This window comes from Palaemon carinicauda, chromosome 26, assembly GCF_036898095.1.
Source record: "Palaemon carinicauda isolate YSFRI2023 chromosome 26, ASM3689809v2, whole genome shotgun sequence".
In the NCBI taxonomy this organism is placed as follows: domain Eukaryota; kingdom Metazoa; phylum Arthropoda; class Malacostraca; order Decapoda; family Palaemonidae; genus Palaemon; species Palaemon carinicauda.
In genome coordinates this window covers 70320893-70340149 of record NC_090750.1, presented here as the reverse complement: position 1 = coordinate 70340149, position 19257 = coordinate 70320893, and the positions used below count along the sequence as shown (strand labels likewise).

General features: G+C 36.5%; 1 protein-coding gene across 2 annotated transcripts in view; it reads left to right on the top strand.

Moving 5' to 3' along the window:
- The window catches only part of LOC137619575 (serine/threonine-protein kinase Nek8-like), a 135975-nt gene extending 124837 nt beyond the window's left edge, over window positions 1-11138 (top strand). For both annotated transcript variants that reach the window (XM_068349721.1, XM_068349720.1), the window contains exons 12-14: window positions 3080-3240; window positions 3941-4102; window positions 10693-11138. In XM_068349721.1, the coding sequence (XP_068205822.1) occupies window positions 3080-3240; window positions 3941-4102; window positions 10693-10865 (496 nt within the window). In that variant the 3' untranslated portion in view covers window positions 10866-11138. The remainder of the gene's footprint in view (window positions 1-3079; window positions 3241-3940; window positions 4103-10692) is intronic.
- Window positions 11139-19257: the final 8119 nt, after the last annotated feature.

Here is a 19257-nt window from a genome sequence, read left to right as displayed (position 1 = left end):
GTGCCGGTATTACCTATTTCCTTTATGTCAGTGGTTGGGCCTCCGTATGTGTTCATTTCGGGGTCTAGTATCCCTGTGATTGTGCCTTCCCTTAATGTCATTGTGTTCCAGTGTTGTGGCTCCTATTAGAGCATCCCTTGGGATTCCAACCCTGTCCCTCCAGAGCGTCATCGTTGGTTGCTGAGACCTTGATCTCTGCTTGCAGAGCCTGGAACGAGATCCAGGAAAAGGAAGAAGCATGTGTTGTTCTTTCTCATCCTCCGACTCTGATTTTGATGCTTTTAAAATGAAGAAGTCGAGGAAGGCTTGTTGTAGTCACAAGGATAGGGCTCCTTGAGATACCATATCTCTTGAAAGAGGGATAGACAACACTAGAGTAGGTCCTGATTCTGAGGGGGCTGGTGCACGGGGATATGGCCCCTGGGAACCAATTGCCCCGGTATCCCGTTTAGCCCCAACCAACCCAGTAGGCCCGGGTACCCTGGTGGCCCCGGATACTCTAGTAGCCAGCCGGGAAAGAAGTGTACAGCCTCTTACACTGTCTGTTCCCGAGTTAATGTAAGAGCTTCAGTGACCTTCATCTCCCCTCTTTCCAGGACTTTAGACACTTGCTCCTCCGTCTTCCAGCGAGTTGTCACCTGACATGGTTGAGAGGATGCCACAATTCAAGGCTGTCATGATGCACTTGCATGCATTGGAATATCAGGAGCGACTTTTTCCACATGCCATCGAACACTGGGCTACAGCTGTTCCCACGCCCCAATTTGCAGAGAGAGGTACCTGGTTCTTTGACCATCTCTGCTAGGATTCGTGCCAGGAATTGCTGTTGGCCTTCCCAGGCTTTCGTCAGCCCCTAACTACCCACCAGGTTCTGTCCATTTGGTAAAGTGGATGAGAGCAGAATCTCCAGAGCGTCCTGTCACACCTTCGTCCCAGATGAGGCACAAGGGTACTCGAGGTTGAGATGTCCCGGGGACACCAGACCGCAGTCCGGTGCCTTCGGAGGCAGACTACCTCAAGTCAGAGAGTTCATTTATGAAGTTCCTTGCCCTCATATGTGAATACAATGGCCAGGGGGAGGCAAATTTGTCACCTCCATTGGGGAGAAATTCAGTCATCGATTGTTACTTCAGTGCTCCTCAAGGCTCGAGGCCCTCTTCGGAGTTACTAAGGTCGGATCTTGTTGATTGGGCCCCGAATTGAATTGGTGATCACATCTGTGAAGCTGAGAACTTGCACAAGTCCAGTCGATCAAGTAAAATCCTGTCCCTTCCACTTTCCAGGCAGTGTAAGTTCTACCCGCCAGAGAATGCTGTGTCAGTCCTCTGCAGGTTGACCCATCAATATGAGCACTTGCTGAAGAGGCTCAATGCAGAAGGCACATCCTTATTGGCCTCTAAGTTGGCGTTGATGAAGGTTTTAGCCTTGGCCTTTCTCCACCTGTTTCCTGGCTTCACCAGTGGTTATGAGCTGTGACATATTTCCCAAAGGCAACGAGTTTATCAACATGGAGTTTTTGGAGACATACAAGAGTAGTTCTGTCTGGTGGGAAGGCTGTGACTTTCCTGACTCACCAGGCAGCAAACCAATGGGCTTACTGGGTTTTGAAGACATGAGGCACTGTGGTCTCCTATTTCTCTAAACAAGTTACCTTGGAAGTTGCGTTTTTATTGAGGAACTCGTCGGTACGGTGACCCACATCTGTTCTTCCTATGAGTCATGTGCAGGCAGCAGTGGAATCTTAGAGGCCCTTTGAAGGTGCCACCAGCCAGACCTTCTGGTGGGGCCAAGACCACCGGATTGGAATCTTAGAAGTGCCCTGTGCCAGTTCCAAGACTCTGATTGGCATCAGTTGCAACCTCTTCCCAAAAAGAGCCTGTGTGTGCACAGCCTTTACGAGTACCCCAATATGTTGAACATGTCAACCCATCAAGCACCCCAATCCTGTCCTTTCTGGAAGGGTGGCATTGGGAAGAAGGGAGGGAGAGGCAAACACTGATGCTGACATTTCCCCTTTTCCAATGCCAAGAGTAGGGGGTTTGGAGTCTGCTTGGGCCCACACAAGAGTGATAAATATGTTGTTGTATTTTCATGATTGGCTGAGCCTGGCTTCTTCAGAGAGGTAATTGCATCAGGATTGAGATTGTATACTCTCATTTTGCCAGATTGTGGTAAACTGGTAGAAGTTGAATCTCATACCCAAGCAGGGGTTGAAAGACATTTGACATGATGATAGACACAGCAGCAATGAGAGTCTTTCCTTAATCAGATGATTGCATCAACAGGCTCAGTGATATCTTTTAAGGTTGGATTTGAGGAGCATAAGAGGATTTTGTCTCAATGATCTTTTTTATAGCAAAGGATAACTTTCAGACTGAAGGTTTGCCACAATTTTTTCACATCCCATCTTTAGAAATGAATGAGGGTATTACATCAGAAGACAGAAAATAAATTACTTTGTCCAGTAAGAGTCTTTCAGTATTATTTAGGCAAAACTAAGAGTAGTAGAGTTAGTGTGATAATTTTTTTGCAGTGTTAGGGTCCATACTCATCCTCTGACCAAAAAGGCCCTATCATATCGGATTATAGGCTTGGTCACTGAAGTTCACAAAGAGTTGAATCCAGATCTTTTGAAAGAGTTGAAGGTTAAGGTTCGTGATATTAGAAGTGCAGGAATCTTCCAGTAAGGGATTCAGCAGTATAAACGTCAGGGGATGTTCATAGAAATAAATGGAACTTTGGTAATAAAATTGGTTATTTCTATACTCACCTGATGTTCATATACATGGTCACCTTCCTTCTAACTGACTGATGGTGTCAAGAGAATACAAAATAGTTTCGACTACAAGACTGAAAATACAAAGATTTATTTCATGCCATTTACCACTATATGTTGCATTACTCTACTAGAGGCAAGAGCCAATTGGAAGGAAAGTAAATGGGAAAATTTTATATTTAGGGTAAATGTTGATAAATTCGAGCCTCCAAATAGAAGCAATATGAACATCAGGTAAATATAGAAATAACCTATTTTATTATTAAAATGCCTTTTATTTTTAGTTTTCCTTTTTTTTTTCAGAATGAACAAGTTATGTGTGGACGAAACAGATATAGCTGGGTTTGAAATCCTTAAGCAAATTGAAGATGTAGCAACATTTGTTCCTGTATGTTCACGGCCTCTTTCGAATAATAAAATTTGTAAAGTAGCTGCTGGCTTAGATCATACTGTTTTTCTAACTGGTAAGATATAAGCATAAGATTCTTTTATTTTTTATCTTTATTCTTAATCAAAATAGTTTATACGATAAGTTTGAGAGATGCATGAAAATATAACTTATGTTTAAATTTTATATCAAATATTATTATTTGTTAAAATTTTAATAGCAATAAACTGATTTAGCTCTTTCTGTTGTTAAGCCTTACATATTGGGAAGGAAGAATATTCATTATATTTTTCACCTTATAGAGGTCATACATTACATGAAAATAAGATCACTATCTCCAATGACAAAGTTTTGATCTGCACCATATAAAATTATTCATCAGAATACAAGTTAATTGAGAGCTATAAGATGGTTTTGTACTGCAATGTAAAATTGTAATTGCATAGTGTTCTGGGTCATCAGCAAAAGTTTACCAATTCCTTCTCAGAAGTAGGAAGTTACCACATTATGGTCTTACATAAGGGTAAATTCTCTTTGTCAGACTTGGAAGATGATACTATGGCTAAGGAGGCCCATTCAGACCTGAATGCTGTAGAGTAGACTGTTCATGTTTGCCAAACAAATTTTTATGATTCTTTGTTATTATTACATTATTATGAAGTACTTTAATGGGACTCCTTAGTCATATTTCCAAACCAATTTCATAAATGCAAATTGAGTAAATTTTTTATAAACTTTTTAATTACACATCCTCATTGTAATACTCTCTTTTTCAGATGCAGGGGAAGTGTTTACATCTGGGAAAAACACTTCAGGTCAGTTAGGTCATGAAGGGTCCCAGAATCCTAGGGTACCTACCAGAGTTATGGAGCCAGTTTCCCACAGTCATGTTGTTGAAGTTGCCTGTGGTAGAGAGTTTACAGTTGCAGTTACCAAAGGTGAAGTTACGTACTACATACTTATAGAATTAGAGTGTTATAAATTTGTTTTTTATTTCCAGGAACCACTCCTAATATTCATATTGCTTCCCTCTCGAAAATTGACGTAACCCCAAAAAACTAAAAATTCCATTTTAAATGTATTAACTTTCAATAGTCTTAGGCTTCTGATGCATTATTGAAACAATCAAGCAGTGAATGGCAATAATGACAATATCAGTGCGCCATATTTACTCATCTCTCAGTCCCTTTGTTGATCATAACTTTTATAGGGTCGACTGAGCGTTTTTTTCACTTCAGATGGGTTCTTTAAAGTGTTGTTTAGGTTATTAGTGATTACAAGAGATGTGTTCTGGATTTTTTTTAAGTTTTTTAACAACTACTGTGTAGATTATTCCAGGGAGTTTTTATCTGGGCGATCATGATCTGCATTTTCTTTGTGTCTCATGCTGGGTCAGTATTCTTATTCTTGATCTTGATATTAATCTTTGGCAGCATCGTTCAGTTAGCTCTTAAGCATGTTTCATAAGATTTTTCATAATTCTGACCATCCACTGCTTTCAGATCTTCCCAAACTGTTCCATCCTGTATGTAGTACTAAGTATGCAGTTAATTCTAAGTCTTGTCTTCTCCGTCATAAGGCTCAACACTACACAGTATTCCAAGTTTTATTCCAGCTACGACCAGATTGTGGAATAATCTTACTAATCTGGTAGTTGAATCAATGGAACTTCGGAAATTCAAACTTAAAGTGAATGCTTTTATGTTGAATAGGTTGACATGATTCTCTCTTCATTGTTTATATAAGACATCTATTTTCATGTTGTTACTAAACTTAAGATATTTTATGTTCTTTATTCATGACTTCTCACATATAGTTTATTTATTTCCTTATTTCCTTTCCTCACTGGGTTATTTTCCCTTTTGGAGTCCTTGGGCTTGTAGCATCCTGCTTTTACAACTAGGTTTATATCTTAACTAGTAAAAATGATAACATAATAATTGTGAGATTTCTTTCTGTGTGGTGTGGTTGGAGCAGTAATTTGATTAAGGTAATTGTTGTGACGAAAGCAAATTTCTTATTGTTCCTCTCATGAAAAGTATGTTCCAATAGATGATGATCAGGTTAAAATTTCCAAACAAAGGAGAACTAACTTTGATTACATTGAGGGTAATCACAATAATGCCTCTTCAGCCTTTAAAAAATTTTCAAGCTTTAATAGTATTGAACATCTTCCATCTTTGGCATCTTGTTTAATCTAAGAGGTCCTCGCTAGCCTAACTTCTAAGTTTTGCTTATTAGTACTAGTGGTTGTTAAGGGTTCTGATGGTGTGCCGCGCTTAACAGAGTTGTTCACATCTCTTAGAGCCTCATGCTCTGAAATTACTTCTAATCCCTCTACTGCAAAAACCCTTCAAGTCCACAATCCCGTTTGCTCTTTTTAGACCACTGGATTCCAAACCCTTATATGCTATGTCTAACAAGCAACCTTCTCTGTTCACTACCTAAAGGAGTATACCTACAGGTCCCTGAATACCTTACCCTTGGGCTGGTAGTATTTGTTCAACAGACTGTGTAGTGAGCCTAGCTCCCTCATGGGACAAGAAATTTCGTCCAAGAGAGCAGCCGTTGTAACTACTCTCTTGGACGAGAGGTAAGATTGTCTGGCCTTTTGTCCTCTTTCTTCCCCTCCCTTGGGATGTAGTAGTTATACCATTGTGGGCTGGATTGGATGCTAGATGCAGGTAAACCACATAATCGAGAAACTTTTCTTAACAGACAAGTTTTCTTTAGAAGTACTTCCCGTATCTTCCCAGATGAGGAAGAGGATAGACAAAAATATACTGTCTATAAACCCATTTTTCATAAATGGTCATACTTTCAGACAACATATCCTTCAACAAGTATAAGGTCTTCCATGACTATCTGCCAGTCACCTGGTAAGGACCTAAGGTAACACTTGCTACATCATCTTGTTAGGAGGTTGACAGAAACCATCACTTTTCCTCCTGTATAGGACCGAAGAGCCTTGACATTCCCCGGGAAAGTAAACCAGCCAGGTAAGTTATAGGAACTTCCTCCACCCTAAGGGTAAGTCTCATATTAAAGAATGATAGTTTGTATTCTTTTAGGAACAAATCACAAATTTTTCAAATGATTAGTATTTTTCTTAACTATAAAAACCTGAGTCCTTTAAGTTACACTTTCAGTCTCTACCCTAGGTTTAAGGTCAAAGTAAGTGCTCAGTTGCCTTTCGGGCTGGCAAGGCTTAACCTCCACCCGCTAGCAATTACAACCCCCTCGTTAAACATTTTAATTGCAGTTTCAAGCTTCTCTGAAATCATATGCCTATTATAACACTCAGGTTTGCATAGTTAGAAAAAAAAAAATATTTGAAAAATTTGTGATGTTTCAAACTACTGTACTGTATTCTTTCTTAAACTTGTCAGTAAGTCTGCTGTAAGCAGTTTTTACCTTTTTTTCACAAATCTATATATTAATATTTCTAGCGTCTGACTAGTTTTATGTCCTTGGTTTACATTTTAATGGGACTATTCCACATATGGAAAGATTGAATACCCCTTAGTTTGTGAACTAACAAGCACAAACTGTTTGTTGGTAATATGAATGGAATAGTATTGGTAATTGTAATACTGTAATTTGAAAGGTTTTTATAATGATTGTTATTTCTATGAACCTCCCCTGATGTTATTACTGTATGGCTTTTCTCTTGTAGCTGACTTAATATTGATGTTATCCCAAAAAACAAAAAATTTCCCAAGGTGATATTTGGTGGTTAATAGCAGCCCTATTCAGTCTCTTGCATTATGTGATACAGTACTTAGCAGACACATTTTACTATAGATTTTACATCTGAAAGTGTTTACCTAAATGATATATCATGCCATTCATATTTTTTAGAGAAGTATCTGAGAACTGAAGTAAAAAATTCAACTAGGTGTTTTCTAGGCACTCATTATGAGCCACTTAATAGTAGCTATTTGGAGTATCCTCCTTGCTGAATTGAGTGTTCTTTCTTCTAGAATTGCTATGTATTTTTGGTGAGAGTAGTTCATTCCTTTTGGTGTTTTTGTTTTAGAAAGGTTGATACTTTCCCTTGAAGTTTAGTTCAGATAATAGCAGACCGCTGTGAGTCGGTGTACATAAATAATTCATGCATTGTTCACAACTTTACTATTTCCCATTACATTTCTTCTACATTACAACCCTCGCTTATTTGTTTTCCAATCAGAAGAGACTATAAGAGTATTTGTTACATTGGAATCGGTTGAAGACCTAGTTGGTAGCCTGATCTTGAACCCATCCACTCACCGAAGTAGGCACTAGTAGGAACCACTTATCTCTTATATTAAAGTGTGGCATAACTTAGGATTCCTAATTTGTAATGGATTACGTTCAGATGTTAGTCATTGTTTGCTTACAGGCTTGCCCACTACCTCTAAAATTTATTCTTAATGTTGATATAGGTGCTAGTAATTTTTGTGCAGAAATGAGTCTCTTACTTTACATTAGACAAAATATCAATTAAAATTAACAAATGAGAATGGCAGTTTTGGCGTATTTTTTATCTTATTTGGATTTGTTTAGATTTAAATGAAAAAATTAACAAGGTGATGACAGGTTATAGTATTCTGAGAACTTACTAAATGACATCTCTAGCTTATCAAAGGAATTTCCTAAGAAGCATTATCTTAGCGTGTATGCATATGAGACCATATACTAGAATTGGAACAATACAGATAAGGAATTTTCTATTGAGTCAAGTTTCATGTCAAGGAGGTAAGGATTTACATTGTATGCAAATTGACATTGCAATCATTGGTGGATTTCATTTTTAATGAATATCCGGGGTGATCCAAATAATTTATAATCTATTCTCTCTCTTTCATTAATGTTTAACACGTAATTAGATGAAATTGGAATCAAATTATGAATTTTGTACAGATGTAATTATTCCCTTGTGATACAACGTAGAATGGGGAGTGAAGATATTGTCAGTGACAAATATCTTTGTTTCACATGGTAGATGTTAGGTACAACTAATACAATAAAGTCAATTTTCATTCCGTTGTTCTGAATAATGACATTTTCCGGTCTTTAGTGAAGTAAATGATTTTCTTCTAATTGAACAGTTTTTTCCCTAAGATGTTTAATCAAAATTATCAAATACCCAGGTTACTAATGAAGTTTTATCTTCTTTATTTTCAGTTATACTATTGCTAATATGCAAGGTCATAAATCAATAATTAGATGAAAATAATGCAGCAATGAGATCAATTATTTAATCTCAGGGGTTAGGAAGAAAATTTTGGTAGTTAGGTATGGGATAGTTTACAGCTTGAGCTGAGAGTACTGTTTGTGAATCCATGTCCTCCAATCCTTGCTGTTCTAAAACCTATAGCTTTGACAAGTTTCTAAAAGTGTTCAGTAAAGGTCAGATTCAAGAAATAGAATTACAGTAAGAGATGGGTACTGAAGCTCCTAGAAAAGGGAAAGAGCTAGAATCCATCTTGCGTTTAATGATAATTTTCCAAATATGATTCTTTTCATGTAGTATACTGAATGCTGTTGACTTGGACAAATTGGAAGGGATAGCCTTCCTCTCCTGTGTATACCAAGAAGATGAAACATCCTGGCAGTTCAGTGGTATCTTTTCCCCTTCGTATTTCTAGAGTTTTGGAATTAGTAGGGACAACCGTATACATTAAGGTAGAGAGCTGTTTTGTTCATCAGCTTTGGGTACTCTGGCATGGAAAGTGGAAAGTGGGCACTATGTTATAGGACTGGTCGAATCCAGGTCAGTACATTTTCCCTAGTTCCTCGTGATCCAACAAGTGATAAACTAGTTCAGTACAAGACAAGTTTGAATATTTTATGAAAGAACTCCAGGATAATACTGGGAGACCCTTGTTGATCTCAAGAAGAGTGGTTTTCAGATCTATGGCCTCTGTGGTTAGAGTGACCGAGGATCTTGCTGTAATACCATTCTTCTCGAGCAACCTCTTTTGAGAGTGGTGCATTCTAAGCCCTTGCATGCTACATTGAACTGCATAGAGACTGTCCACAGTATTCTCAGAGGCAAGGGCTTTTTTTCTAGGCATTCTAATTTGTCCATTTTAGATTTCAAAGACAGTGCACTAGTGTCAAGTCAATAGAATATTAATTTTGATTGGTGTAAATAAAGATGTGGGTCAGTAAATAAAACTAGTTGGATAATAGTAAAATTTTGCATTACTCTGTACATTTTTTAGGAATAAAACTTGTTCATATATGATATTATCTTCTTCATCAGCATTCAGAGCTAACATGATTTTAAGAGCACAGCATTTGCACTGGCAGTGCATACAGTATACTGTACTACTAATTTCACTTGAAGATCATTTTATAGAGCTTAACTATACTGTAGTTGACTAAAATGCTTTCCAGGAAGAAGCCATCCAATTCAGCTATTGGTGATTTTATGTCCATGTGCCATATTGTACTCAGGTTAAGATTTAGAACATTTTAAAAATCTTACTATTGAAGATCTCATGGCTAAAATAATGTCTTGTGATGTTATCATTAGCAAAATGCAATGTAGTGAAATAAAAGTTTTCTCTTGTAAGGGAGGCCTTGGAGAACATAGGATCTTATGTCTTTTGCTTGCTTTCATAGGTAAGAAAAATTTTTAGACTATAGATTTACCACAATTTTTTCTTCAAATCCAATCTTCTTCAAATCCAATCTTCTTCAAATCCAATCTTTGGAAAAGGAAGTTACAATGACATTTGAAATTAAATTAAAGTACTTTGTCTGGTGAGGGCTGTTAAGTATTACTGGTTTTGGCTATAATTGCCAACATTAAGTGTAATATTTCCTAGTTTGTTTTGTGGAGTTATGTTGTCATATTATCCTCTCTTCAAATGCATATCTTTTCTGGGTTAAAAGTTACCTTAATAAGAGCTGGAGATGTATATTTATAAAAGTTGGGGTTCTTTTAGTTTTATTAATGGATGGATTTAATTAGTTTTAAGGTGATTACAGTATAATTGTAATGGTTTGGTATAGAAGATTTATATCAGAAAAAGTACAAAGAAGGACTTTTCACCGGCTGTCACAGGTCGACCCAGAAATTTTTTTTTTTTTAGAAATTCAAGTTTAATATCTTTCCTTCATGACCCACATCCATCAGAGTGTGTGAGTCAGCTACTGTATTTGAACATTAAGGAGGGTTCATAGAAATAAAATGAAATTTAAGTAATAGTTTTTTCTTTATTTCTGTACTCATCTGATGCTCATAAACTTGCTCACCCTCCTACACACTGACTATTGATGTCAAGAGGATAAGATATTAGTAGCGACTTCGAGATTGAATTTTGTAGCCGTTAATCACCAAATGCTGCCTTGGTGGAAAAAAAAGAATGGACTCTTGAAGGAAAGAAATGGGAAATTTTTATTTTTTTCAGGTAGTGTTGATATTAAGTCAGCTTCGAGAGATAAAGTAATATGAACATCCGGTGAGTATAGAAATAGAAAACAATATCAAGATTTCATTGTTTCAATAAACTTACTATAAATTTTCTTTCAGAATGCCGTGTTTACTTTTGGGGGGGCAAAGGTGATGATCCAGAGAGTGACCAAAGTAATCACAGTGTAAGAGAGAAGATACGTCCCTACCTTCTTGATTTACCGCTAAATGCAGAGAGACGTGTAGCCATAGCGTCATCAGATAGTTGTGTTGTTTTGTGTAACAAGTTTTAGGATGTGTGCCTCCTACATAATTAAATACTGTACAAGATTTGCTCATAAAACTGTAACTGTTTTATGAATGTGCCTTAGAATTTCAATACTGTTGGTTAACCGTATCTGCAGAAGTGCATACATGTCTGTTTTTATAAGATGCTTAACTGTGATGTTTTTATCCAAAAAGTCATAAACTTTATTTTAGACATTATTTTTATTGCATGAAATTTATTCAAGAATTATGTTTTTAAGATTATACCCAAGGAAAATAAAGTTTAATTATCAATCTAAGAGGTCTTATATATTACAAACAGGGTTTTATTTGAATAAGAGTTGTTTTCTTGAAGTGTAGATTGTACAACATAGCCATATATTGAGTAAAGGACTTAAGATATGTGTTCCTCCATGAATACAAACTATCGTCCTTTAATAGGAGTGGAGTGACCCCTATTTCCTTTTGTGGCAGGAAGCCTTTTTACCCTTTGGAGGTCCCCATCAATAGACTTGTTTGCCACCCTACTGAGAGCAAGCTTTCATTGTTTTGCTATGTAGTGCCTTCCAACATCCCTGGGACAACATGAATACTCATGGCTTTTTGGCTTTTGGGTCCTAATATGTTGATTATTAAACTGACATTTGTCTACATTGAATATCAGGATGACGATGATGGCTTCCAAGTGACCACAGGCCAAATGGTTTCCACATTTGCTGATGATTCTCAACGAGGTACCAAGAGAACCACCCTAATGGCCCAATATTCTCTGTCAGTTCCTTCTGCAGAAGTAGTACAGGTCAGTGGCATTCATGTCACTTTACAGGTGGCAACTATCCAGCATCTCCTCTGAGCAAAAGGCTTGTCGTGGGGCACTGCACAGATGTCAGGACACTTGCGAAGATCATGCTTCTATCTACCAAGAAATGTGAGCCATCTTCTTTGACTAGTGTCGTAAACAGAATACTTCTCCAGTTGGTGCCTCCTTGTAATTGATTGCTGATAGCCTTTTCTACATTTGTCAGAGGAAGCTCTTTTCAGTCCCTGAGGTAAAATGCTATTGCTCTACCTTGAACCAGGTCTTCAGACTTAAAAACTAAATATAAATATAAAAATTTACAATAGATAACTACTGTAAGTGGAACAATCCATTTCATTTGGAGTTTTGCTTTTACTTGACTCATGGTTGATGTCACTGTTGAGGGAGGGATATTGGTTGTCATTCATAAATTCCACCCAGTTATAAAATCCTTTCCTTCATACATTCACAATCTGAAAAACTTGGGATTTAAAAAAAAATAGTTATCAAGAGAAGCAATAATGTTATTATTATTATTACTTGCAGTCACTCTCCCCCCACCTCCACCTCTTCGATGTCTCACAGGAGTATAGAATACAGGAGAGAGGGTTCCCAGCCCCCTTGTCCCGTCCCTTTTAGCCGCCTCTTACGACACGCAGGGATACGTTGGCGCTATTCTAATAATTAATTGTTGTTATGCCACTGTGATGTATGGATCAGAGTTGTGTGGAATGAAAGTAACGGAGAGACAGAAATTGAATGTGTTTGAGATGAAGTGTCTGAGGAGTATGGCTGATGTATCTCGAGTAGATAGGGTTAGGAACGAAGTAGTGAGGGTGAGAACGGGTGTAAGAAATGATCTAGCAGCTAGAGTGGATATGAATGTGTTGAGGTGGTTTGGCCATGTTGAGAGAATGGAAAGTGGCTGTCTGCTAAAGAAGGTGATGAATGCAAGAGTTAATGGGAGAAGTACAAGGGAAGGCCAAGGTTTGGATGGATGGATGGAGTGAAGAAAGCTCTGGGTGATAGGAAGATAGATGTGAGAGAGGCAAGAGAGCATGCTAGAAATAGGAATGAATGGCGAGCGATTGTAACAGTTCCGGTAGGCCCTGCTGCTCCTTCCGGTCGCCTTGGATGACCACGGAGTTAGCAGCAGTAGGGGATTTAGCGTTGTGAAGCTTCATCTGTGGTGGTTAACGGGGAAGGGTGGGCTGTGGCACCCTAGCAGTACCAGCCGAACTCGGTTGAGTCCCTCGTCAGGCTGGGAAGAGAGTAGAGAGGAAAGGTCTCCTTTTTTCAATTCTTTGATGTTGGCTACACCCCAAAATTGGGGTAAGTGCCTTGGTATATAGATAGAGAGATAGATTACTTGCTAAGCTACAACCCTAGTTGGAAAAGCAGTATCCTATAAGCCCAGGGGCTCCTACAGGGAAGATAGCCCAGTGCGGATAGGAAGTAAGGAAAAACTACAAGGGTAGTGAAAGAACATGATAACATTAAAATAAATCTTTCATATATAAACTATAAAAACTTGAAAATAACAAGAGGAAGAGAAACAAGATAGAATAATGTGCCCGAGTGTACCCTCAAGCAAGAGATTTCTAATCCAAGACAGTTCTTTCTGGCTTATATAATTTTGTTTCTTGATCCAAAAGCTTCAGGTTGGAGATAGTTCTAAATGCTTCTAGTCTTAAGTACCTAGCCTTGATCAGGTTCTTCATCGAAAGCCCTAGAATTATAGTTTCAAGACAAATTGGAAATTGGATGATTTCAGATGTGATGCACTTATTATCAGGATGATCTGGTATCAAGGCTTGAGGTTGTAGTCAACTTCAAGATGTAATGCTTGATTTGATCTCATTTTGTTTCTTATTTTGGATTAACTTTAACCTGCTTCTTTTCAGGCATGTGTTGAAATGAATATGTGCATTTGGTCAAACTGTTTAGTAGTAAAATGTTTTTTTTCCAAAAGTAGATAATCCTTTAAATTTGTTCCTTTGGTCAAAATTTTCAATAGTAAAAAATATAGTCCAAAAGTAGATGAATCCTTGAACTATGGCTTCTCTAGATATGACTCCTCCTGCTCTACTGGCTAGTGGGGATGTTGGGCTTGCCCGGCTGACAGTCTGGTGACCATCTATTCTGATGGAACTGGAACCAGACACCTTTACATTTGCTTAGGTTGAATCCTTTCAATTTCATTTGAATTTGGTTTGGGACAGGTCAGGAAAGATCAGAAAATCCTGAATGCCAGGAGTGATCAGAAAACAGTTTACTCTCTGATCAAGAAGAATCTGACAAAACTTCTTGGTCAGTGGGATTCTTATCAACATATACTTTGAGTTCCAAGCTAAATTTTTGTAATGGTGGTGGGATGGGATGCAACTTAGGTCATCATTTATAGGGAACTTGTTCAGTTGAATATGTTTGGTGCTTTTAAGTAAACCTAAAAGACCAGTCAAAGAATGCTGTTGTCTTCTTTTATAAGAAATTTATTATGTAGCAAATTGGATGAAGCTTAATTGACCATGTTATTAAAGCTGTGGCACCCTAGCAGTACCAGCTGAACTCGGTTGAGTCCCTTGTTAGGCTGGAGGAACGTAGAGAGTAGAGGTCCCCTTTTTTGTTTTGTTTCATTTGTTGATGTCGGCTACCCCCCAAAATTGGGGGAAGTGCCTTGGTATATGTATGTATGTGATTAAAGCTGCATACTTGGAATGTGTCACAGTCAATTTATGATATTGATGAGCCCCTTTGGTATTTTGATTCGATGTTATTTATACATCATTATCACCATCATCTCCTCCTATGCCAATTGACGCAAAGGGCCTCAGTTACATTTTGTCAGTCATCTCTATCTTGAGTTTTTAAATCAATACTTTTCCATTCATCATCTCCTACTTCACGCTTCATAGTTCTCAGCCAAGTAGGCCTTGGTCTTCCAACTCTTTTAGTGCCTTGTGGAGCCCAATTGAAAGGTTAGTGAACTAATCTCTCTTAGGGAATGTGAAGAGCATGGCCAAACCATCTCTATCTACCCCTCACCATGATCTCATCCATATATGGCACTTGAGTAATCTCTCTTCTAGTTTAATTTCTACATTACTTAAACTTCTAAAATTTCCGTATTTATACATTGGATCTAATTTTGATAAGGCAAGGCAACTATCATCACTATCAAAGCATTTCTTTCTGTAGGTTGTCACATGAATTTGGAAGGTCTTGTTTTATATTGAACCGATAAAAGTTTGGAGGCTTGCCAACCTGCACGGTATTGTCATTTATCAGTGATTGACTTAAAAAGTCTATATCTTTATTCTAGATCATGTGTGATACCTTTGTATAAATATCAGAAGTTTGGCCGACTTGACGAAATGTAGAAAAATCTAGAATTTTTTATTTAAGAAAGAAAAAGGGATAAAGTTTTATATTAATGTTTAAATAGAAGAGCTGGAGTTTGGAGTGAGCTGGCAATTTTTGCTTTATGTTTCCCATAATCTACAATATTCATGTTGATCAGGCCGTTGTTATGTTTCCGTGTCAATTGCATTACATAACTTACTTATTAGCTGTATAATCAATATTATATTTGTTTGAGTGATTGGTAGGTGTTCTCAATTGCCGAAATAAGTTGTATTAATTAGATTTATGTGGAATATGCTGGAATGTTACTTTTATCATGAAAGGGGCCAAAGAGCTATTTGCATAATGATTTCCATATGAACAGTTGCCATAAGTCAAATAATAGTTTTTTTTATGCCACTGCTTCTACAATGTTCATAGTTTCAATGTAACTGCTTCTACAATTTTCATAGTTTCAATGTAACTGCTTCTACAATTTTCATAGTTTCAATGCCACTGCTTCTAAATTTTCTTAATTCTTGACAGCTAAACATTTGCTCTTTTGTATTATCTGCCTCACTGCACAGCCCGTAAAGCCTATCCTTTTCATTCCTGTTTCTATATTTTTCCTTTAACTCCATCACATTCAACCTTGTTTTATTACTATTACTGCTTTCTTAGTGTTATGTTCATATATGTGAGCTCTTCTGCCATTACTATTTACAAACCTCAGTTTTGTAATTTCTGCTTTCTTTTCTTTTAATTTTTTTTTAATATCATTTGCCACCTTACTTTTTATTTCTTGAATTATTGCTTTTTTATACTTTCTCATTTCTTCAATCTTATTATCATATTCTTTTGTACATTTCTATAATACATTTTCTCCAGCATTCCCCATATGGTTCCCTTAGTTAGTCTTCCACTATCTCCTTAACTAAGTGTTTATCATTGATATAATGATGTTATGAAAAAGCATCACCTTTTTATATTCCATTCTATTTTCAACTGGCTATGATCCTGTTTAAACTAATAACCCCCAATAAGTTGCAGTTAAAACCTGTTCAAATATTTCTTTCATAATCTTGTATTGTATACCCTCTAGCTCTTCCGTTTCGATTTTCCTTTATTGCACTCCATGTCTCAATATTCACAAACATTATAGGTACTACTACAGCCATACATTTTTATTCTCATCAGCAATGCCAAATTTCCTACACATACAACACTGAGATTATGAACAATTGTTCAGCACTCAAGGGGTTAACTACTGCACTGAAATTGTTCTGTGGCTACTTTCTTCTTGGTAAGGGTAGAAAAGACTAGATATGGTAAGCAGCTCCTCTATTAGATGGACACTCCAAAATCAAACCAATGTCCTCTAGTCTTGGGTAGTGGCAAAGCCTCCTGTACCATGGTCATCCATTTGTCTTGGGTTAGAATTCTCTTGCTTGAGGGTGGACTATTCTATCTTATTTCTCTTCCTTTTTAAGGTTTTTATAGTTTATATATGAAAGATATATTTGAATGTTGTTACTGTTTTTAGAATATTTTGTTTAAATTGTTCATTACTTCTCTAGTAGTTTATCTATTTCCTTGTTTCCTTCCCTCACTGGGCTATTTTTCCCGTTGGAGCCCTTGGGCTTATAACATGTTGCTCTCCCAACTAGGGTTATAGCCTAGCTTATAATAATAATAATAATAATAATAATAATAATAATAATAATAATAATAATAATAATAATAATAATAAACTATCTTCATATGTTTAATCTCTCTCTCTCTCTCTCTCTCTCTCTCTCTCTCTCTCTCTCTCTCTCTCTCCTCTCTCTCTCTCTCTCTCCTCTCTCTCTCTCTTTTCTTTTTAATGTTAACGTTGTAATTTTCATTCTCCGTTAAATCTGATGTTAGAATGTATATCTCATTACTTTATAAACATAGGAAAATATAGTTCTAGTAATCGTTTTATTAGATTGTCATCTATATCCTCAAAATAGGAATAGAATTTGAAGCGAGTTTTGCCAAGCCCTTGGTTTTGCATGTGTAATAAATTACTATAGTCATCCTTTAAGAGTTTTCTTTGAAGAGAATTTGGTATTTTGTTTTCTATTCAATCAAGTTTTGTAGACTAATGTAAACCAGAGTCTGTGCACCCTTTATGTGTTTTTTTCCATTAAATGATAAATGGTTGTTGTGCAAAATGTCTTTAAAGAACCAATTTACTCCAATGAACCAATATGAGAAGTATTTACAAAACTGTTAGCTCAAAACGCTAATGGAAATAGACGAAAATATGCTTGGATTGGTCGAAACTGTGTTCAAATCTGATAAAGACGCAGCAAACACGTACATTAGATACCTCGGCCTAAATAGTGCTTCTATGAAGAATAAATTTATTTTAAATAGGTTCCCTTAAATATCCTCGCAAATATGCTTCTTATTAAGAGGAGAAAGGTTTGAATAATCAGTGGTTTTCTTATACTCTATCAAAGCCTTATTAATTCTTATCATACATCTGTTTTATTTAAGTTAGATAATATCTATATCGGCATTAATTCGTCATATTTGTTAAAACACTCTTTAGATAGGTACATAGGCCTACGTGTTGTTTAGAAAAGGACAAAGAAGAAGAAACTTCGTGAAATATAAAATAGCTTATACGCTTCTCTCGTATATATCTATTAAATAGGGCTCATACAAATTTCTCTTTGAAGGTCTATTATACTCTAAGTTGTCTATCGAAGAACTACTTAAATATATCCTAGTCAAAATACAATGTTTTTAGCTAATGGAGAGAACCATAGAAACGAAGAGTATGTATAGTGGAGGCCCCTGATTGGCTGAAGCAATTCTCGGACTTTGTCTACCAATTTTAGGGGATTTGTCCCCAGATGGGGACATTCTAGCTGTTAGAGGCATACAATTGGGATACTTACATTTTTTGTTAAGTATTGCTTGTGTATGACTCAATGCTATTATGATTGTATAAATATATTTTTCATAGCACATATCGAAATAGAAATGCAAGTTAGTTCTTGTTTAAAAATCTATATATCAGGGTTTGTTGTTTCATAAACACAATGACTAAAAGCAAATATGTAGTATATTATAATTATAGAAGAGGCAACATTATATAATTTGTATTAATATCACAAAGAATGCAAAGTATTGAAGAACACCAGAAGAAAATACCTCTGATCTAGGGATATCTTAGGGCATGTCTAGGGATGTTTTTGACAGTTGTTACAGCTGAAGAAGAATCAGTCCGCCATAGACACGGGCATAGAAAGACGTGTTTTTAGCTAGTGCAGTGAAAAATTAAGGGAAAAGGTAAGAAGGAGTCACTTACTGGGTTTATTTACTTATTTTCTCGATGACGTTTAATCACTTTAAACACTAGAGATTTGAAATGACCAGTTATTTTCTTTAGAAAGTCTTAAGTTGCCGAAATAAATTTCATACTGGCATTTGCAGGAAATAAACCGTTTTTAGCTCCATTTGTGAATGGTTATTGTATGAGACTTTCCAAGTGGCTGTTTGTATTGGTAATGTGGTTTTGGGTTCCAAGAACGAACACTATAATCGATTTTGATCGCAGTAGTTAATATAGGAAGAAATTGAGTAATAACCATGACAAGTGCTTGACCACAGGACTTAAGTTTTCTATTGGCGTCAGAAAGGAATTTAGAAGGCCTTATCATGGTAAAATCTGGTCAATGTTCTATTTAAAAATGACTAATAGGTTTTAATTACACATTTCCTTTAGAAAAGAAGGTAAATTGGTAGATTTCGGTTTCCCTCTTTAAGCTGTTGCTGGTGATACTTCATTGTAAAAAACATCGTATAATTTGTGCATATTTTTTGTCTTGCGAAAGTGTGAGAAGGATTTGTAAATTTTAGATATGTGCAGGAAAGTCACTGAAGCGTGGTGTATGAATACACACAAAAAAATCATCAGTTGTCATAAAAATACAATCCGTTAACAGCTTAACATATCCAGCCTATATAATAGATAAATTAATCGATCATTTTACCTACAGTATGCTGATAATTAATCCTTTGTAAAGGCTTTGTTATAAATTATTTGTAATGAAGTACACACAATCCTTGATAATGTAAACAATTGTTTTATATATCTTCCTTTGGTCGCAATTAACAGCAGCCTTAGGAAATTAAACATTTGTTCAGCTCTGCATATTTTGTAAAATGAATTATTTGGTTCAAGATTCCTTCTCGGGGTCTACAGCCTAGTTTGACAACTCCTGGCAGTATCAGCCACA